The sequence below is a fragment of the Triticum urartu genome, chromosome 5 (assembly GCF_003073215.2).
Source record: "Triticum urartu cultivar G1812 chromosome 5, Tu2.1, whole genome shotgun sequence".
NCBI lineage: Eukaryota > Viridiplantae > Streptophyta > Magnoliopsida > Poales > Poaceae > Triticum > Triticum urartu.
The window spans coordinates 527826476-527849191 of NC_053026.1; the positions used below are offsets into that span (position 1 = coordinate 527826476).

General features: G+C 51.4%; 1 protein-coding gene across 4 annotated transcripts; it reads left to right on the forward strand.

Moving 5' to 3' along the window:
• Window positions 1-14678: 14678 nt before the first annotated feature.
• On the forward strand, window positions 14679-21568 carry LOC125510381 (protein indeterminate-domain 5, chloroplastic-like). 4 transcript variants are annotated; one of them, XM_048675535.1, is made up of 4 exons: window positions 14679-14803; window positions 15400-15734; window positions 15846-16242; window positions 20093-21568. In XM_048675535.1, exons 2-4 carry the CDS (start codon window positions 15599-15601, stop codon window positions 21195-21197), a joined length of 1638 nt encoding a protein of 545 aa, XP_048531492.1. In that variant the 5' UTR covers window positions 14679-14803; window positions 15400-15598; the 3' UTR covers window positions 21198-21568. The 4 variants fall into 4 exon arrangements, with proteins under 4 accessions (XP_048531492.1, XP_048531493.1, XP_048531491.1 ...); XM_048675536.1 differs by lacking the exon at window positions 14679-14803 and adding an exon at window positions 14824-15277; XM_048675534.1 differs by lacking the exon at window positions 14679-14803 and adding an exon at window positions 14824-15092.
• The last annotated feature ends 1148 nt before the right edge of the window (window positions 21569-22716 follow it).

The window sequence follows — 22716 nt, forward strand, 5'->3', positions numbered from 1 at the left end:
GAGACTTCGGCAGCATGAGAAGTCGCGGCCAACAGTGACGCCTGCTTATTCACATAGACATATATGGTTAGTCTCCTGCGAAAAACTATTTGATCCTCTGTTCGGCTCTTCTTTCCAAACCCCGGACAGAGTCTCAGGGGCTACTGTCCACACTATGACTTTCTTTTTACATAATTGTATTACTTACCTCAAAGCCTGTTAGAAGGCTTGTGCAGGCTTCGGTCAGTCCGCTCTTTGCAAACTGAATCTTCTCAATCACCGTACCCATGAGGGTACGGTGTTCCACAACTATGGAAGCGCTTCACAGCGCTTCTAGTAGAGTATATGGTGCCTCTGGTTGGACAGAGGTCACTGGCGGAATGGGCACTGTCGGTGTCAAAACCGGTGGATCTCGGGTAGGGGGTCCCGAACTGTGCGTCTAGGCCGGATGGTAACAGGAGGCAAGGGACACGAAGTTTTACCCAGGTTCGGGCCCTCTTGATGGAGGTAAAACCCTACGTCCTGCTTGATTAATATTGATGATATGGGTAGTACAAGAGTAGATCTACCACGAGATCGGAGAGGCTAAACCCTAGAAGCTAGCCTATGGTATGATTGTTGTTCTGTATGTTGTCCCACGGACTAAAAGCCTCCGGTTTATATAGACACCGGAGAGGGTTAGGGTTACACAAAGTCGGTTACAATGGTAGGAGATCCACATATCCGTATCGCCAAGCTTGCCTTCCACGCCAAGGAAAGTCCCTCCCGGACACGGGACAAAGTCTTCAATCTTGTATCTTCATAGTCCAGGAGTCCGGCTGAAGGTATAGTCCGGCCATCCGGACACCCCCTAATCCAGGACTCCCTCAGTAGCCCCTGAACCAGGCTTCAATGACGATGAGTCCGGCACGCAGATTGTCTTCGGCATTGCAAGGCGGGTTCCTCCTCCAAGTACTTCATAGAAGATTTTGAACACAAAGATAGTGTCCGGCTCTACAAAATAAGTTTCCACATATTGCCATAGAGAGAATAATATTTACACAAATCTAATCTGCCAATGTATTCCGTAGTGTGACATCGCACCACAGCCAAGCCTTTATTTGAATCGTTTTATTGTCCCACCTCAGCGTGTCATGCGAGGCGGTTTCCTTGGCACGTCTCGTCGAAGCAGAGATCGTGTCCCCTTATTCTGGGATTCTCATCAATACGGGTGTGGGTAACCCAACCGCTTCTAGGACTCCTAGACTATAGGCAAGTCCAAACGGCCACGGAGAGGACGCTTGATATTCACCCTCTTTATAAAGGGACAAGGCTTTTATTTTTTCCCTCCCGTGCTCAATCGAATCCTTTCCCCACCTCAAGCTCAAACACGCAAAGTTCAGGTTAGGTGCTCCGAACCTTCAATCATGTCCAGATCTAGCCTTCAAGGCCGATGGATGCCTTCCTCCGTCACGGAAGAAGACATCCAAAAGTTGAGGGAGGCCAGATATCTGACCGCCGAGGTTTCGCATCGGCTGCCTGCCCGAGGGCAGGCCGTCCCCTCCCCCGAACCCAACAAGAACGTTGTGTTCGTCTCCCACTTCCTCCGAGGTCTAGGCCTTGCTCTGGATCCTTTCGTCAGGGTTTGATGTTTTATTACAGGCTAGATTTCCATGATCTAGCTCCGGACTCCTTTCTTCATATCACGACATTTATTGTCGTGTGTGAGGCCTTCCTCCGGGTTACCCCTCACTTTGGCCTATGGCTCAAGACCTTTGAAGTAAAGCCGAAGATGATCGAGGGGCAACATGCAGCGTGCGGAGGTGCCTCAATATGCAAGATGACGGGAGCTCCATGGCCCAAAGGTTCCATTCCAGAGGTGTCTGAATTGTGGCAACAGGAGTGGTTCTACATCACGGCTCCTAGAAGTGCCAAGTGGGCGGCCGCCCTTGTTTTCCGCTCGGGACCTCCCCCACAACTGATGTCATGGATCAGCAGAGGTCTTGAGCTGGGGTCCAGCCAAGGACGTGCCTATACTGCAAAGCAGCATTCGAGATCTCTTCAATGGAGATTTTAGTTTGGTTGCGGTAATACAAGTTATGCTGGTTCGTCAAGTCCAGCCTTGCAAATGCCGGCCCCTTCGCTTGTGGGAGTTCAATCCTGAGGGACCGCGTGTCATTCAAAATTTCCTCGGCCTGACGCACGAGGAGATGTACAAGTCATTCTTCGGACCTCAGGTAGAGTGTCCAGAAATCACCAAGGACGTGGGCCTGAGCAGTAACCGCGCCGCCGAACACGTAAGGAATCTTCCGGCCGAACATACTATCTCTCATTTGTTACGAAGTTATTTCTGAGAGTTCGCTTTTTGACCAGGACTGGCTAACAAAGGCGAAGTTGATTCGGTGTTCGGCCCCCCTCCCTGAGGGTTTGGACAATCCGGTATTGGAAAAGATGCTCCAGGTCACACCTTGCCCGGAGCCCTTGAAGGAAGATACTGGGGAGGATAATACGGGCAGACACGGGCCCCCAACGCTGCCCATTCTAACCGAGGGAGCGAGCGTCTCCATGAAGGAAGACGACCGAAGGAGGAAAAGGACTGCGCCCGGGGATTCGGAAGCCGAAGCTTCCAAACGGGAGAAGAAGTCTCCCACAGAGGGTCCTACCTTGGGGGTGCTTTTGCCGCACAAAGTCCGCGGGGGGATCAATTCTCCAGCGAGTCGTAAGTGACCCGAAATACTTTAATAGTACAGGTATGCCCTCTTTTTCTTCTGAGAAAATAATCACAGCATATATCTTTGCAGTTCGGGCCTTAGCCCCTCTCAAATGAGCTCGTCTTCGGGGGATCTTCTTCCAGAGATGATGGAGAGTGAAATGCCTCCTCCGGACTCCTCCGCTCCGGAAGCGGGCGACCCCGAAGTGTCGTCACGGAGGGCCTCTCCAAGTCCGGTGAGGCCAGAAGATAATCCCATTGACCCCCAAAGCTCCCAGTGTCCGGCTCCCGAAGAGAGCAGACAAAAGAGTCCGGCACCGTCTGGTGTGCGATCGGATGTTCTGAGGGAGTTGGTGGGGCGAGCGGCCATCTCAGATGAACACCGTATGCTGATGAATACGGTGATGGAGAGAATCTCGTCCACCGAAAGCGGATTGCATGAAGCTTTTATGAGTCTAGTGACGGGCTTTGAGGTACGTAAAATAATGTATGATAGTCCTGCACATGTTAGGTGTGCCCTGTGTAGATAGTAGCCCCTGAGACTCTGGTTGTCGTCGGAAACGACGACGAACAGAGGATCATATTCCCAGGTAATAACCATACTGCCTCTATGTGCAGGTGATGGAAGCTCCGGTGGCTAGCCGGACTAGTGAGTTTGCCCATTTAAAACGGCAGTTGGATGCGGCAGACGCCGACATCGAGCTTGTTAACAAAAGGCTTGACGAGGCACAGGGTAAGTGTCATTATCTGGTAAACGTCACATAGTAAGAGCAGCATGATGCCAATATCTTTAATATGTTGTGACTGCAGATGGAGCTGCCACTGTTGAAGCCTTGCGGGCAGAACTTGCCCGAGCCAAGGAACAAGCGAGGTTTGGTAATGCGGCTGCTTTGAAGGCGGCCGAAGAGTTGAAAGCCGAGAAGGCCGCGCATGGCGAGAGCCGAGATAAGATGGCCAAGATGGACATAGAATTAAAAGCCGCCGCCGACCGTTGCCAGGTTCTTGAAAAGGAAAACCTAGCAAAGGCATCGGACCTTGAGAAGGCTGCTGCGATGAGAAAAGACATCCGCTCCGCTATGAGGGCGAAGAAGGAGGGGCTGCGGGAAGCCGGGGATATTGTAGCTGGGAAATCCTTTATGTTGCCGAGGAAGTTCGAAGATCCATGGTATGCCCCTCTGGATCGGCTGTGGAGTTCGGAGGATGTGTATATGGATTTGGCGGCGAGCGCTGCCGATGCGGCCAAGTACTTCCAGGGTCAGACGGACCGTGAAGTGGACCAGCTGTTTTGGACACAATTCCATTCTCCCGAGCATCCGCTTTCATTGACTGACCAATTAGCCGAATGGGCCGAACTGAATAGGTTGTCCGGACTCGCCATGAGGTCTGTTGTGGATCAACTATGGCCGGAAAGGCCAAACCCGAACAGCTATTTCAGCTTGGTGCAGCAGTTCCTTGACGTGGTGCCGCGCATTAATGCGATGAAGAGGTCGGCGTGCATAGAGGGCTCACGGATGGCCTTTGCCCTTGTTAAAGCATACTGGGCGGAGATGGATGCTACCACTGTTGCAGCGCGGGATTTGGCCATAGGCCGAATGGCTGCTGAGCACTACTTTGAAGAAGTTCTTGATGGTGCTCGTTTGATAGAGACCTAGTGCTCAAAAAATATTATGTTTGAGTGATATGTAATCTCATTGTAAGCGAAATGCTTTTATAAATTTTTATAAGGCTATTTTTATACTTTTGCCTGAAAGTAATATAATGCCTCCTGGGCGGCCGTTTATGTATACATGTGTATAACCTGAAAGATTGCAGCCGTCGGCTTCAACCCCCACGCATATAATGCGGAGGTGCTCGCAAAAAAACACGCGTTCACACTTAACCCAACGTCTTGGTCCTATTAAGGAGGTGATAGCGGAGTGAGCGAGGCAACCGGACTATAATGCTTTAGCACTTTCACTTAGCCATAGGAGTTTGATAGTGGGGCTACTAGATAGCCCCTGGTGGCTCCGCACTCTCCCGATCCCGGGGTGCGTACATGCCTGGCCGGAAAACGGCCCTTCGTTAAGGCGGAGGAATTCTAACATTCCAATAGGTCGTCGAGTGGTTGACCAGTCTCACGCTATATCATGACAGTCAGTTTTTGGCTTTCTCTACTGAGGTGCTCGTCCGGATGAACCAGGGCACAATCGCAGTAGTTCTCCTGGTGCTACCTTAGCCGGTAAAGCGGAACGTAAGGCACCAAAACACAGGAGCCGGGAAAACCCAACATTTGACCAAAGACAATGATTCGGAGCTGATGCATATAGGGCCAAACTCGCGACGCCGAACACTCCCTAAGGTATTCGGTCTTTGTGGTATAAACCGGGCCTAAATAATGGCCTTTGTAAGAAGCCCCTTGTGTCTAGGTACGTGCATTGTTCTGGCGTGGCCACATGCCAAGACGTCAGCATCCTTCTCAACGGTGGATATGTATCAACAAGAGACAGTAAAAAAGGTTTACGCAGGGTCTTAATCTAAAAAGAATCCTTGGAGCGGGTCCCCGCTGCACGTTTGCGCCTGTGTCTCCGTTGTGCCGTATCCTGGACGGGTGTAGCACGATGATCGTCTGTAAAAGAGAGGAATTTAGGTGAAAAAGTTGTTGTGCAAAAAGATAGTTTTTAAAGAAACCATGTATAATTCAAGATGAGAAAAAATTGCCACTTGTCTGCGCGCGTTGAGCCCCTTGTATTGACAAATAGGGGTGTGACCATTTATTCGGTATAAATAGCAGCGCCGGACTTGATTAGTTGTGTCTGAGGTCTTGACGACCTGCTGGTCCGGGCGCCTTTAGTGTGCGGCTGCCAAGGCAGCCGCACTCTCTTCAGCGCGTAGAGATCGCTTGATATTTCCGTTCACTGAAATGATGCCACGTGGACCGGGCATCTTGAGTGTGAGGGAGGTGTAGTGTGGTATTGCATTAAAGCGAGCGAAAGCTTCGCGTCCGAGCAGTGCTTGATAGCCACTTTGGAACGGAGCGATGTGGAAGGTTAAATGCTCGCGACGGAAGTTATCGGGGGAGCCGAATATAACTTGTAGTAGGAGGGAGCCCGTACAACGAGCCCCTGGGCCTGGCGTTACTCCTTTAAAGGTAGTATTGCTATGGCGAATTTTTGTTGGGTCTAACCCCATCCCGCGGATTGTATCCTGATATATTAGGTTTAGATTGCTGCCACCGTCCATCAAGACTCGTGTGAAGCGATATCCGCCAATTACTGGGTCTAATACCAGGGCAGCCCATCCTGCGCGTCGAATACTTGCTGAGTAATCACGATAGTCGAAAGTGATCGGTTGAGACAACCAGTGGCAGGACTTCGCGGTGACAGGCACTTGGGTATATTTTCCTGGGAGTGCCGCGTTGTTTTTTCCCTTGATCACGTGTAACACGTTTACTGTTTTGACTTCTGGTGGAAATTTCTTTTGTTCCCTAGTGTCTTGCTTGGGAGGCTCGTCCTCGTCTTCACTTGGTGTATCCTCCCCCTTGTGTACGGCGTTGAGCTTGCCGGACTGCTTGAAGACCCAACATTCTCTGTGGGTATGATTAGCAGGTTTACCAGGGGTACTATGGATCTGACATACTTGGTCCAGAATTTTGTTGAGGCTGGACAGTTCATCCCTGGTGCCTTTAGAGGGCGGCTTTTGCTGACCTGGCCGAGAGCTTTTGAATCCGGCGTTTACTGCCGTGCCTTTTGTGCTGTCTTCTTTATTCCGGCATTTGTTATTGCTGTTGCGCCGTGATTTCCCGTTTCCATCTCTAACTTCAGATGTTCTGGGGTTGCTGGTGCTGCATCTGGCTAGCCAGTTGTCCTCACCCGCGCAAAAGCGGGTCATGAGGCTTGTTAATGTGGCCATCGTTCTCGTCTCATTTTGGTCGAGGTGTCTGGCGAGCCATTCGTCACGGACGCTATGCTTAAAAGCTGCCAAGGCTTCGGCGTCCGGACAGTCGACAATCTGGTTCTTTTTAGTAAGAAACCTGTTCCAAAGCTTTCGGGCTGACTCTCCGGGTTGTTGAGTTATATGACTCAAATCGTCCGCATCTGGAGTTCGGACATAAGTCCCTTAAAAATTTGCCCGAAAGGCGTCTTCGAGCTCTTCCCAACTTCCAATGGAGCTTTCGGGGAGGCCTTTAAGCCAGTGACGAGCTGGCCCTTTGAGCTTGAGGGGTAAGTACTTGATGACGTGGAGATCATCTCCTCGAGCCATATGGATATGAAGGATGTAGTCCTCAATCTAGACCCCAGGGTCTGTTGTTTTGTCGTATGTCTCTATGTTTACGGGTTTGAATCCCTCTGGAAATTCATGGTCCAGCACCTCATCAGTGAAACATAGGGGTTGTGCGGCACCCCTGTAGCTGGGTGTACCGCATTGTTCGGATGTTTGTTGTGTTGCATTGTATGCTGGGGCGCGCTTGCGTGGTCCATAGATGGATTTTGTTGCACCGTCCTTTGGGTGCGAGCCCTCGCATGGGTCGCGTGTTGTATTGTGAGTGGTGTTGTATGCCGCTCTGTGTTGGCAGAGGGGTCGTCTATCCGGCTAGGTGGCTGCTTTGATATTTGGTTGTGGGGGGTCTGAGGCCTCCTCATCGAATTCAGGTAGCAGCTTCCGCTTTGGGTAGCTCTTGGAGGGGCGATTGTCGCCGTACCACGCTGCTGTGTTGAGTATTTTACTCCATCTGATTTGGAGTGTGTCTTGCGCAGTCTTGAGCCTTTGCTTCTGCTTTTTAAGACTCCTCGCGGTGGCAACAAGCCTTTTATGGGCATTCTACTGCTCCGGGTGCCTGTCCGGCATTATGTCGTCCGGACTATTATCCTTGATAGAATTTGTTTGTTTGGTTTGATTATCTGGATTGCCGTTGTCCGACAGCGGTTCGCCCTGCTCCAGCGCTGGGTCTGTGTGATCGTTATTTCTGTCGAGGCGGGATTTGGGGCAGCGCTTGCGTCGCCGCTTTGACTGCTTCTCGAGGGAACAAGCCTTCGGTGCGTCCTTCCACTCCTCATCGTCATCTTTTGGTGCGTCCACCATGTATACGTCATATGATGAGGTGGGCGTCCAGCGCCCTGTGGGCGGTGGTTCTTCTTCGCCTCCCGCATCGTCGTCCATACCGTCGATGTTTTCAGAGTCGAAGTCGAGCATGTTGGTTAAATCGTCGACAGTGGCTACAAAGTGGGTGGTGGGTGGGCGTCGAATTTCTTCGTCTTCCGCATCCCAATCCTGCTGGCCATGATCCGGGCAGGGCTCTCTTGACAAAGAGAGAGACTTTAGTGATTTATGTCCACGGCGGTAAACTCCATGATCGGCGCCCAATCGGATTCGATTGGCAGGGGCGCGGAAGGTTCGGAGTCCGGGGAGGAGTCCGGCTCCTTGGAGTCACGAGTCTCGCGGAGTGCGGGGCTGGTGTTCGGCTCGATCGTCGTTGGGATCGCAGCCCCCGAGGCGGCGTCCAACCACCCATCCTCGATCAGCGCAGTTGGCTCCGAATTAAGGGTCGAAGCCGATGCGGGAGCGGCCTCGAGGGCACTGTTCGGCGGCAGAGCTAGATCATGCCCGTCGTGACAGTGCGGCGCGCTCGGCAGTGGCTTGACTCCGTCGAAGATCAAGTCCCCGCGGATGTCAGACATGTAGTTTAAACATCCAAACCTGACCTGATGGCCAGGGGCATAGCTTTCGATCTGCTCCAGATGGCCAAGAAAATTAGCCTGCAGTGCAAAGCCGCCGAAGACAGAGATCTGTCCGGGAAGATAAGTTTCACCCTGGACCGCATCACTATCGATGATAGTAGGAGCCATCAAGCCTGACGGCGACGACAGAGGAACTCTCAATGAAAGCACCAATGTCGGTGTCAAAACCGGCGGATCTCGGGTAGGGGGTCCCGAACTGTGCATCTAGGCCGGATGATAACGGGAGGCAAGGGACACGAAGTTTTACCCAGGTTTGGGCCCTCTTGATGGAGGTAAAACCCTACGTCCTACTTGATTAATATTGATGATATGGGTAGTACAAGAGTAGACCTACCACGAGATCGGAGAGGCTAAACCCTAGAAGCTAGCCTATGGTATGATTGTTGTTCTGTATGTTGTCCTACGGACTAAAACCCTCCAGTTTATATAGACACCGGAGAGGGTTAGGGTTACACAAAGTCGGTTACAATGGTAGGAGATCCACATATCTATATCGCCAAGCTTGCCTTCCACGCCAAGGAAAGTCCCTCCCGAACACGGGACGAAGTCTTCAATCTTGTATCTTCATAGTCCAGGAGTCCGGCTGAAGGTATAGTCCGGCCATCCGGACACCCCCTAATCCAGGACTCCCTCAGGCACACCTCCTTCCGATGAGGGAAGCTGCTCGCCGGACTCCGGAGCCGTATAGGTCTCCGAGACCGTATTCGGCTGAGGGCCGAATTGGACATGGCCCACATCGCCAGTCTCCATGGGGGTCTGCGCCCCCATGTGTCTGACGGTCGAGGTCTCGCCCTCTGGCGCCACCCCGATGGCCTCCTGCGTCTCTCCTTGGCTTGGGATCCTTCGGGACAACACCTCGGTGTCATCCATGGCCCTGGGAGAGGAGGCCGGAAGGGACCCGCTGTCCATCACCTTCGGGTCCAGCGAGTTCCCTGAAGATGAGGATCGCTCGAGGACGGAACGAGCCAGACTGCAAGTACATGATTCAACATGTTAAAATTATGGAAGTAAAGAGGCTGATATATGAATGCGTCAGGGTCTTTTGGATACTCACGATTCGGCCAGGGGCTTATCTCGAGGGCGTCATTCAGGGCTGCTGTCGACGTCCCACGCGGAGCTATTCGCGAGGGAAACCTTCCCCTTCTTGGACGCCTCCACCTCCAGATTTGTGGAGGCCGCCCTCTTCTTCATTCCCCCCCTCGGGGTGGCGGGGTTGCTTTCTTCTTCCTCTTCCTCCTCCTCGTCATCTTCGGCGGCGGAGTGGGTTTCGGCGTCTTCGGACGCCACATCCGAAGTACCCTTGGGACGGAGGCCATCTCTGGTCTCCTTGGCCTTCTTCTCCGGCGCCTTGTAGGGCGTCGGAACCAACATCTTCGTCAGAAGCGGGATGGCTGGGTCCTCGGGTAGCGGAGCCGGACAGTGAATCCGCTCCGCCTTCTTCGTCCAACCCTGAAAAAACAAACAGGGAAGTTCGGACATCCTCCTTGAGTAAGCAAGTAAGGGATACACCTTGAAACACGGAAAACTTACCGAACTGGCGGGATGGGCCAGGTCATGCCCACGGTCCTCGATGGTCTTCGGCCACGTCTCGTTGGCCTTGAAGAGCACCTTCCAGATATCTTCGTGCATAGTTCCGAAGAACTGTTGCAAGGTCTTGTGCTCGGCCGGATTGAACTCCCATAGGTGGCAAGCCTGGTTCTGGCATGGAAGGATCCGGCGAACTAGCATCACCTGAATCACATCGACAAGCTTGACGTTCTTGTCCATCATGCTCCTGATGCGCGTCTGGAGCGCTGTCAGCTCGTCCGACGAAGACCAATCCAGGCCCTTCTCTTGCCAGGAGGTAAGCCGCATTGGGGCCCCGGATTTGTATTCGGGAGCCGCGACCCAGGTAGTGTCGCGGGGCTCTGTGACGTAGAACCACAACTTCTGCCACCCCTTGACGGTCTCCACAAAGGTGCCTTTGGGCCACGGGACGTTGGACATTTTTCTCACCATGGCGCCTCCGCACTCTACGTGTTTGCCTCCCACCACCTCCGGCTTCACATTGAAGGTCTTCAGCCACAATCTGAAGTGGGGTTGCGCGCGGAGGAAAGCCTCACACACGATGATGAATGCCGAGATGGTGAGGAAGGAATTTGGGGCCAGATCATGGAAATCCAGCCCATAGTAGAACATGAGACCGCGGACGAAGGGGTGGAGTGGAAATCCCAGCCCGCGGACGAAGTGGGGGATGAAAACTACCCTCTCATAGGGCTTCGGGGTAGGGACTATCTGTCCCTCGGTTGGAAGCCGATGGGCGACCACCTTGGCCAATTATCCGGCCTCCCAAAGCTGGGTGATGTCCTTCACCTTGATGGTGGAGGCCATCCACTTGCCCTGCGCTCCGGACATGGTCGGAGTGCTTTCTTGAGGCAGAAAAGATGAGAACTTGGGAGCTGGAGCTCGAGAGTGGGTAGGCGGAAAGAAAGAAGGCGTGGGTGAAAGAGGTGAATCCTTATCCCCTTATAAAGGCAGTGAATATCAAGCGCCTCCCCACTCGCCATAAAACTCGCCTATTCCCCAGGGGCCGTGCAGGCGGCACGTTTGGATTCCCCACAGTAAATTGCAAGATAATAGAAATTAGTTGTTTAGTAGAAAGCTTTTGTCACACAAAAAAGTTATTTGTCCCTAGGCGATCGATGACTAGACCGGTCATCAATATTGCAATTTTATATGAGGGAGAGGCATGAGCTAACATACTTTCCATACTTGGATCATATGCACTTATGATTGGACTCTAGAGCAACTACCAAAGATCATTAAGGTAAGACCCAACTATAGCATTAAGTATCAAGTCCTCTTTACTCCCATATGCAACAACTGACTTACTCGGGTATCTGTTTCAGGCACTCACGCCACCCAGCATAAGCAAATCATGAACGTACTGCAACACCCTACAATAGGGGTCCCTCACATTTTGCGCGACACGGAGGGTATCATAGGACAACACCAAAATAAGATATACGTCTCAAACAAATCATGATCATCAATCAACCCATAGAACAAAACAAATCTACACAAACATCATAGGGTAACCACATATAATTGGATAATAATATATAGACTTGAGCACCATGTTTAAGTAGAGAATTACAGCGGGAATAGAGAGGTTACACCGCTGCATAGAGGAGGAGAAAGTTGGTGTTGACGGTAGCAAGATTGTTGGTGTAGACCGCCGTCACGATCCTTGCCCCGGTGACACTCTGGCGCCACTAGGAGAGAGGGGGAGAGCCCCCTCCTCCTTCTTCCTTGGCCTCCCCCCTAGGTGGGAGGAGGGTTTCCTCTCTGGTCCATGGCCTCTATGGCGGCGGAGGCGCGAGAGCCCCTCCGAGATTGGATCTCTCTCTCTGTTCTCTTCTGTTTCGCATTCCTATTTTCTGGAGATCCGTAACTCCGATTGCGCTGAAATTTTAACACGATTTTTTCCATATATTATTTTTCTTGCGCCGAAAGAAGGGTGCCAGCTGACTTACGAGGTGCCCACTAGGCACCACCGTGCGCTAGGGGGTGTGGGTCGGGCCCTGGTGGATAGTGGAGGTTGTGGGCCTCCGTTTGCATTGATTCCACCTCCAAAAAATCACATATATTCCAAAATAAATCTACGTAATTTTTTATCGTATTTGGACTTCGTTTGATATGGATATTCTACGAAACAAAAAACATACAACAAACAGGAGCTGGCACTGGGCACTGGATCAATATGTTAGTCCAATAAATCATGTAAATTGTTGCCAAAAGTATGTGAAAGTTGTATAATATTGACATGGAACAATAAAAAATTATAGATACGATAGAGACGTATCAGCTGTCAGCGGGGACCTGCATGGGCCATCAATATCGGAATCGATTCCGGTGAATTTAGGATAGGGGGTCCCGAGTTGATAGAATTGACACGAGAGTCACAATAGATGCGAGGTTTTACCCAGGTTCGGGCTCTCTCAGAGAGATACCACCCTACGTCCTGCTTTGGCCCATATTGATTGTGGATGGAGTACATAGTACATGTGTTTCTACCACGAGATTGTCTATATCCCTCTATGTACCCTACCACTGGTTTACATAGGTGCCGAGGGGTCTACGGTTACAAATATGTCAGCTACGTGTATGGTAAGTCGTGATATAATTGACGTTTAAGTCTTGAAGTATGCACCAAGTCTTCGGGAACCTTCCTTGCATGCGTCGTGGGTCTTCTGTATCTGGCCCACCAGTGAGCCCCCTTGGTTGATCCTCGGCCTGGCCCATCTGGCTGGGAGACGACGTGGTGAGTACCTCCTAGTCCAGGACACCATCACCTACCCCTCTTCTTTGCCTGGATGTAAAGGTGATGTCCACGTCAGTTGCCCCCGATCAGGCCTCTTTCTAAATAGATGTACACACATCATATGTCAATTTCGGACAGGGCTTCTTTTGTTTTGGAAACTTCCGAAGATGGTCATACTTCCTTTCTGGGAATTCCTGCTTTTACCAACTTTCGAAAATGCATGTATGCACTTACAGAAAAACAGGGATGTGGCTTTTGGATTTCAAACTCTAGAAAATTATATTTGAACTTTTGGGAGTTTCAACTTTCAACTTTCAAAATGCCTAAGAAAAAGGTCACATGGGCGGGCTCCAAATTAGGTATGTATGTGTGTGAGAGAGGAAGAGCTCACATGGTGCACGTGGGTGGGGACCCTAGCACGTCTCAGGAGCGTGCCATGACCTAGGGCACTCCCACACGTGGTCGGAGGGCGGGCTACATGGTGGGTCTGTGTGTGTGAGAGAGAGAGAGGAAGAGTGCGCGTGGTACATGTGGGTGGGCCCCCTAGCACATCTCAGCAGCGTCTCGTGACCTAGAGCGCTCCCACGCGTGGTGGGAGGGCGGGCGGGCTCCATGCATGGTGGGCCTGTGTGTGTGAGAGAGAGAGGAAGAATGTGTGTGGTGCACGTGGGTGGGCGCCCCTAGCACGTATCGCGACCTAGCGCGCTCCCGCACGTGGCCGGAGGGCGGGCTCCACGGTAGGAAGACCGTGCATGGTGCACGTGGGTGCCCCCCGCCCCCTAGCACGTCGCGGCAACGTGTCACGACCTATCGTGGTTCGACACGTGGTCGGAGGGCGGGCTCCACGATAGGAAGAGCGCGCATTGTGCACGTGGGTACCCCCCGCCCCCTAGCACGTCACGGCAGCATGTCGCGACCTATCGCAGTTCGGCACGTGGTCCACGGTAGGAAGAGCGCGCATGGTGCACGTGGGTACCCCCGCCCCCCTAGCACGTCACGGCAGCGTGTCGCGACCTATCACAGTTCGACACGTGGTCGGAGGGCGGGCTCCATGGTAGGAAGAGCGCGCATGGTGCACGTGGGTGCCCCCCGCCCCCCTAGCACGTCACGGCAGCGTGTCGCGACCTATCGCAGTTCGACACGTGGTCGGAGGGCGGGCTCCATGGTAGGAAGAGCGCGCATGGTGCACGTGGGTGCCCCCCGCCCCCTACCACGTCACGGCAGCATGTGGCGACCTATCGCGGTTCGACACGTGGTCGTAGGGGGGCACGGTTATACGCGAAGGTTAAATTGCATCCAAAATATCATGTCTGACGTAGTCAAAGGAATAAAGAATAATAATAATTGTAAACATAGGATAAAAATAAACACTTGACATTTTCAACGCTCGACTAAAAACATTTTTAACACGGTACTCCTTCAGCGCCGACGTTCGTCAAGGCGAGGGCTGCCCGTCGGACTTCCATCTAAGCGGCACTACATTCATTCACGCCAGCAGTGTCAGTGGATCAGTCAGGCTTCTTCCGCACAGCATCGACCACACCTACACGCTTGTTGGTACGTGGCGTGCGTGCCTGCACGCCCAGCAGTAGGAGTGTAGCGGCAGCCAGCCAGCTAGCTGCTTGCCAGCCAGTGCGCCACCCACCGTCCGTCAGTTGCACTCGCATCGCATGCATGTACGCGCACGGGTGGCCGGGACAACGCCGGGCACGCACGGACGGCCGCCCGGCGTGACCCGGCCACCACCAGATCGACCCCCACACGCCAGCTCGTCCGATCCATGCAAAACACCCCTTGACCCCCGGCCGTCGGATCGGCCCGAACGACGGCCCCGATAGGCCCGCACGTTGCCGTCGACGTGTACAGGTCGCAGAATCAAGCCGCGGGCACGAGGGCGACCGTGCACGCGACCCGTGGGCCCCGCCCGCGCGTGGACCTCGCGACCCCGGCCCCCGCTCTCCTCCAACCCTCCTCGGCGCGGCGATATATTTGGCCCTCAGCTACAAGCCATTGCAACCACTCCCGGAGCGGAAGAGAGAGAGAGAAGAGAGCAGATATCATATCCCCCCCTAGACTCCAAGGCGAGGGGAAGCGGCCGGAGGGGAAAGCAACAAGCGGGTAGGGCTCGCCGACCGCCCTCCCAAATTCTCCATCGGAATCACGCACCGTTTTCTATATCTTTATTATCGTCGTCGTCCCCGGCCGCTTGCTGTCCGCCGTTTGGTGCCTTGCTCCTGTTGTTTTGAGGGGCTGGGTTTGGTTCCTTTTCCTCCACTACCCCCAGCCCTCCTCGCCTCGCCTTTCCCCAACCCATCCCTCCTCTCTCTCTCTCGTGTGTGTGCGTGTGTGTGTGGGTGTGTTGGTTTTGAGCAATCTTCTCGCCGGACTCTTCTCCTAGCTTGGCGCGGTGCGTGCCCCTCCTCGTCCTCCGTCTGTCGATTTCCTCCTTCCTTGCGTCGCGTGTGTGCGAGGGTGTTGTGTGGGTGGCTTATAGGCAGATACCTGTGGATTTGTCATCTCCCTTGCTTTGTTCTCTTGCTCGCAAGGGGTATGGCATGGTGTGTGTGCCTTGGTTTGTCCTCTACATACATGGTTGCTGCTGCCTGCTCGCTGGATCTTGGTCATATTTATGTCTTTCTCACGTACATGCGCGGCGGCGCGGCTATCTATTCTGAATTCTGATCCATCTATCCTCTCTTTCGTTTGTCTTTTAGATCCGTCCGCAAGACGCCGGGAGCAAGCAAGGAACGTACGTACACGCCGTGTCGTCGGCTTGTGCTCTCTAGACTGGGCTGGACAGGCTTGGACTGGTCGGTGTGTGGCGGCGCTCGGCTCACCTGAACCCAACTCGACGACGACAAACAAGCAATTGGAGGAAGCTGTTAGCTAATCTTGTTTTCTTCCGATTCATCCATGGCCGCCGCGTCCTCCGCTCCCTTCTTCGGCCTCTCCGACGCGCAGATGCAGCCGCTGATGCCCGCGCAGCAGCCTCCCGCTCCGGCCGCCGCGCCGGCGCCCAAGAAGAAGCGCAACCAGCCGGGCAACCCAAGTGAGTAATTAGTCCGTCCATCTACTATTCTACTCCATTAACCAATCATAATTCTACTAGTAAGTGATTATTAATTGAGTATCGGTCTCTCTGTAATCTGTATTGATGCAGATCCTGATGCTGAGGTGATCGCGCTGTCGCCGCGGTCCCTGATGGCCACGAACCGGTTCGTGTGCGAGGTGTGCGGCAAGGGGTTCCAGCGGGAGCAGAACCTGCAGCTGCACCGTCGCGGCCACAACCTGCCGTGGAAGCTGAAGCAGAAGAACCCCAAGGAGACGCGGCGGCGGGTGTACCTGTGCCCGGAGCCGACGTGCGTGCACCACGACCCGGCGCGCGCGCTGGGCGACCTCACCGGCATCAAGAAGCACTACTGCCGCAAGCACGGCGAGAAGAAGTGGAAGTGCGACAAGTGCGCCAAGCGCTACGCGGTGCAGTCGGACTGGAAGGCCCACTCCAAGACCTGCGGCACCCGCGAGTACCGCTGCGACTGCGGCACCCTCTTCTCCAGGTATACCATGCACGCACGCCATTGATCCATCCGTCCGTCCAAGATCGATGTTTCAGTTCATTTTCAGTTCATACAGGCGTGTGCTTATACTGTTTGCTGTTCGATTTTGGATATGCATGCGCGAATGATTGGGTCATGATGAAACTTTGATGAGGGGCTAGCTAGGCTGCTAGGGGCGATTCGATTTGACGGGTGGTGATGGATGGATGGACGGATGGGATGCTAGCCATAGGTAGCTGCCTAGGGTTAGGGCTGTTACTGCTGGTACTACGTGCCCACCTAGCTAGGGACATGGGCTAGCTCTCGTGTTCGAGTCTGTGTGTATGTGTGTGCGCGCAACTTTTGGCTTGGTTGGATTGGAATTGGATTCCCTGCAGAGAGCGAGAGGAGAGAGAGAGAGAGAGAGAGAGAGAGAGAGAGAGAATGGAAGGGGATGGATGGAGGATGCAGCTAGAGCTAGCAGTCGACCCTCTGCTCTGCTCCCACGTGAATCGCTCTTGTCGGGAGGGGACTGGAGATATGCAGCCAGGGCACACCCTGACACGGTCATCTGGCGGCAGTCCCGCCTTTTTACACCTCGGAATCCGCACTCTTGCCACTCTCTCTCATCTGCATCGACCTGGCATGGCATGGATCCCCACCTGTGTCTTCACGTGATGACATACATGCTGCCTGCAGCACTCCCGTCTCAGCGCAGCCATGGCGCAGCACGCAGCCTTCCTTGCCTTCTCATGTGATGCATGGCAACTGGCAAAGTCATGCCAAGTACGTACCGCTGGCCATGCCTGGCCTGCTGTTAGCTTTCGCTAGCTAGCTTGCAATCAGCAGCATCCGATGGATGGATTAGCCACAAAGCCTGCTGCTGCGGCTTTTACCTGATGCATGTCGTGTCATGTACATGCCGGTCTTGTCTTACATGTAACAGATTACTATAGTTAGTTAGGGCGATGCATATTTGTCATGCACCTTTAGATTAGTCCTTTTTTTCTTACAAAATAAAAGCATTGTGCTGTTTATAGCTTAATCTGCTCCGTGGAATCGGATCCGAATATTCCTCAAAAATCATCGGTCAAAATTAATTGCCAGCTAGCATTCCCTCGAATAACGAGTGAGACGACAATCTATCATCGATGCACCCAGTAAAGGATTGCAAGCTACCCAACTGGCGTAATAAATCGGCACATTTAGAGCAAGAGATTTCATAGCACTGATTTTTCTTTTGAATTACTATGGTTGGGGCGGTGCATATTTGTCATGCACTTTTGGCTAGTTTTGCCTCATTTTGATGATCGTTACGCCTTCAGCTTAGTATTATATTTTGTACATAACAAAGCATTGTGCCATCCATTGCTTAATATGCTCCGTGGAATTGGATCGGAATATTTCTCAAAAATCATTGGTCAAAATTAATTGCCAGCTAGCATTCCCTCAAATAACGAAAGACACGACAATCTAGCATAGATGCATGCAGTAAAGGATTGCAAGCTACCCAACCGGCTAAATAAATCGGCACATTTAGAGCAAGAGATTTGGTAGCACGTTTTTTTTGAATTACTATAGTTGGGGCGGTGCATATTTGTCATGCAGTTTCGGCTAGTTTTGCCTCATTTTGATGATATCATTATGCTTTCAGCTTAGTATTATTTTTTCGTAGATAACAAAGCATTGTGCAATCTATAGCTTAATCTGCTTTTTTGAATCGGATCAGAATATTTCTTAAAAATCATCCGCCGAAACTAATTGTCAGCTAGCATTGCCTTAGATAGCAAAAGAAGCGCTAGTGTTATATGGATGAAGACACTAAAGGATTGCAAGCTACACAACTGGCGTAATAATCAGCACATTTAGAGCAACTTCATCATTATATGCAAACACGTAGGAAAAAATGATGATTTCCGCCTCATTCTTTAGTAAACAAATTTTATGACTAGTAGTTAAATAGAAGGCAAATCTATAAGTTCTGTGAAATACTGTGTCGGGGAGAGAGAAAGAGATTTGGTAGCACGGGTTAATATTTTGAATTACTATAGGTAGGGCGATGCATATTTGTCATGCACCTTTGGCTAGTTTTGCCTCATTTTGATGATATCAGTAAGCTTTCAACTTATTATTATCTTTCCTTGCAAAATAAAGCGAGAAAGATTATGTTGGCAAGCGAGAAAGATTATGTTAATTTATTTGAATTACTATAGGTAGGGCGATGCATATTTTCATGCACCTTGGCTAGTTTTTCCTCATTTTGATGATATCATTTTGCTGCCAGCTTAGTATTTTTTTTCTCCTTGCATAATAAAGCATTGTGCAATCTATAGCTTAATATGCTTTGTCGAATCAGATTAGAATATTTCTCAAAACTCATCGGTAAAATTAATTTCCAGCTAGCATTGCCTCAGATAGCAAAAGAAACGACAATCTTATATACAGGAACACAGTAAAAGATTGCAAGTTACACAACTGGCGTAATAAATCAGCACATTTATCCCCCCCCCCACCTTCCCCCTCTAGTAAACATATTTTATGACTAGTTAAATGTTAAATAGAAGGCAAATCTACAAAGTTTTGTGAAATATTGTGTTCGAGAGAGAGTGAAAGAGATTGGGCATCACAGGTTAATTTTCTTGAATTACTATAGTTAGGGAGATGCATATTTGTCATGCACCTTTGGCTAGTTTTGCCTCATTTTGATGATATCATTATATTTTCATCTTAGTAATTTTTTTCCTTACAAAATAAAGCATTGTGCAATCTATAACTTAATCTGCTTTGTTGGATCGGGTCAGAATATTTCTAAAAATCATCGGTCAAAATTAATTGCCAGCTAGCATTGCCTCAGATAGCAAAACAAACGACAATCTTATATAGAGGGTCACACTAAAGTATTGCAAGCTACCCAACTGGCGTAAAAATCACCACATTTAGGGTAACTTCATCATTATTTGCAAAATAAACGTCAATTATTTCTGTCAATATTCATTGAAATTTGACCAGTTTTAAATATCATTTTGTGTTAGTTTGGATATAATCCAAAATTTTGAGGTACACACATATTTTTCTACCCACTAAAATCACACAAAATTTCAAAATTAGAATTTAAATGATTATTCATTTCAATGTTTTGGTATGTATTGTGTTTAGAAAGAGAGAGATACACAGAGAGAGGGGGGACCATCCGGTGTGTTGCTACAAGACTAGTTTCGGGTTTTTTATAGTTCTGAATGATATGTTATGTATATCTGGTTGTCCAGTAGTTTGTGATGCGATAATGTTGATAGGATGTGCAATTGATCTTTTGATGGCATGTTTTCTTTCACAGTGGTGGCATTGACAGTGTTGTTAATGATCGGTAGATTCCCGATTAATTCCTACAAGAGTACCTAAATTATCAGCCGACGAGCGAGCTCTTCCATAGCCGCCCGCATCCAAATCAACTACGATTGGGGGATTTGGCGTTCTCTTAGATAAGACGAATTATGTTTAAAAAGAAAGAGAGAAGGCAAATTATATTGCATGTGTCATTATTGTTGCCAATATTTGTGTAGTTAGCCAATGATTGACCATTAAATGGTAAATTCAGTTCATCACCTGATTAGCCAACTAATTCCATATACTCCCCTGTGATTGCACAATGCATGTATCATGTTTGATACTTTATTTTTGTTGCTGAAATTTATTTGTAGGTCGAATTTTCACCTTGATTTAATTTGACTAGGATGCATGTTTGATTCTAAATTATTTGATCAGAAAATTATAATGTGACCTTTTATATATATGGTGACAATTATAATGTGACTTGCACCCATGCGCATTAGGCATGGAAAGTTTTTGACATTTTTTCCACGTACGCATGCAGGAGGGACAGCTTCATCACCCACCGCGCCTTCTGCGACGCGCTGGCCCAGGAGAGCGCGCGGCTGCCGCCGATAGGCGCCGGCATGTACGGCGGCCCTGGCAACATGGCCCTCGGCAATCTCTCCGGCATGGCGCCCCAGATGCCCAGCGGCTTCCCAGACCAATCCGGCCACCACTCATCAGCTTCGGCCATCGACGTCCTCAACCTTGGTGGCGGAAGCGGCAACGCCGGTCAGTTCGAGCACCTCATGCCATCCTCCTCGGGGTCCTCCATGTTCCGCTCCCAGGCCGCCAACTCCTCCCCGTTCTATATGGGCGGCGGCGCAGCGCAGGACTTTGCCGAGGATGACGTCCACCGTTCCCATGGCAACCAGGGCTCTGTCCTCCAGGGAAAGTCTCCCGCGGCCTTCCATGGCCTCATGCAACTTCCGGACCAGCACCAGGGAAGCGGCGGCGGCAACGGTAATAACAACCTCCTGAACCTTGGCTTCTTCTCAGGCAATGGCAACGGGAGCGGCCAGGACTCGCGCCTGGTCTTCCAGAACCAGTACAACGGCAGCGCCGGAAATGGCAACAGCAGCAATGGAAATGGAGAGAATGGCGGCATGGTCGCGTCCGGCAGCGTCCTAGGAGGTGGTGGCGGGGGCTTCCCTTCGCTCTACAGCTCGTCTGAGGCGGGCGGCGGGCTCCCGCAGATGTCCGCGACTGCGCTGCTGCAGAAGGCCGCGCAGATGGGCGCGACGACTAGCAGCCACAACGCTGGCGCTGGTGGCGCCGGGCTGCTCCGTGGCCCGGGTATGAGGGGCGGCGGCGGTGAAGGCGGGTCGTCGGCCGCTGCAGCGGCGGCGAGCGAGAGGCAATCTTTCCATGACCTCATCATGAACTCTCTGGGTAGCGGGAGCGGCGCCAGTGCTACGACCGGCGGTCGCGCCGGGGCGTTCGGCAGCGGCGGGGGCTTCCCCGTGGACGACGGCAAGCTGAGCACTCGGGACTTCCTCGGCGTCGGCCCTGGCGGCGTGGTCCAAGCCGGCATGGGGCCGCCCCGGCGGCACACCGGTGGCGCCGGGCTCCACATGGGCTCGCTGGACCCTGCCGAGCTGAAGTAGCAACATACAGCAAGATCGATCTATCGTCAAGAAAAACAACAAGATAATGCATGGAAGCTCTCAAGGTAAGGTGCGTGCATGGCGATGGAAGAATGAAGAGAGCATGCATATTACTGCATTTAGAAGAACAAAGTTAATAAATTAGTTTCTTGGGTAATCTTTCATCTGTTAATTAATTATTAGTGGACTTGTCCTCTTTGGCAAACTAGCTAGACCAGAATTTCAGTTTAATTTTGCCATGTTTCATGCATGTATGTATGTGATGTACATTTGGTCCGCCGGTCTCCTTGGAACTTGGATGTGATCGAGATGTGAAGACCGGACCGGACCGGACCAGACCGGAACTTAATCTGTTACCATTTGGAGTTTTACTGCCTGCTTGATACATGCATGCGTGCATGCCTGCGCTAATGTCTGGGTGATGATCATCAGAGTATACAATTCAATATCTATGTCAGCACGGGGTTTATATTTCATGTTGGTTTCTTCTCTGGGTGGCGCTGCTTTCAAAGCTTAAAGGACGACTGGGCTAATCAGCAAGCAAGCACAGACTGCAGAGTGGGCATTAAATTAGCTGGTACGTCCTCAGCTTATGACCAGTCAGTGAGGCTGGATGGATGCATCAGCGTGTAGTACGTGTATGTAGGTCTCAGGCGAGACCAGACAGGAAGCACACGACAGGGGAGGAAGATACAAGCAGATGATCCAAAGCACGCATCCCCAATGCATGGCTCATCGATGAGCACCCGCTGCTGCTAGCTCTGGCTATGGTTGTGACTTGTGAGTGGTACTACTAGAATGCACCACTAGAGTACTACTAATTATTCCCTCGATCTTGGTTGGCCTCTTGACTTTGCATGCCCCTCGTCGATCGTCTGCAAGCAAAAACTGCTTGCACTGCTGCTCTCACTGTGTGTGTGTTGTGATCCGGTCTGGCTGAGGCACCACACATGCATATAGGGATGGATTGACGTATACAAATGTAGCCACAGGAAAAGGTACGTGCCGGGTCGCTATGCAACGTTTGGATGTAGCTGAACGCTACAGAACAAAGCTGGCCCTCTCAAAGTCCACGTGAAGAGAGAGAGAGAGAGAGACGACAGGTGCATGCTAGTCTGTGCATCAGGCAGGCCGATCCAGAACACTAGCTATAGCAACACAGGGAGGCCTGTCAAATGGCACACTGTTCATGTGATCACTAATCACTAGCTAGTCACATTTTGGCTAATTAAGGGCATCTTCAGACCCTCAAACTGTCTGCGTACGTTCAGACCGTGCTCTTCCGATGTGTTGTGACGTATTTTTTCAGCAAACTAGGGGTCTTTACAGGAGTCTGGACAGCAGATCCGTAGGACTCCAACACCCCAGCCCCTCCAAAAACCCTTCCCTAACCTCGCACCTCTATCCTCTTATTTTCTCTCCTTTCCTTTTTCTCTTTTGCCTTCGCCGCCGCTCCACCAACCCCGCCGCCCCGGTGAGTCCGGCACCTCCAATGGTACACCCGGGATCCAACCTGCTT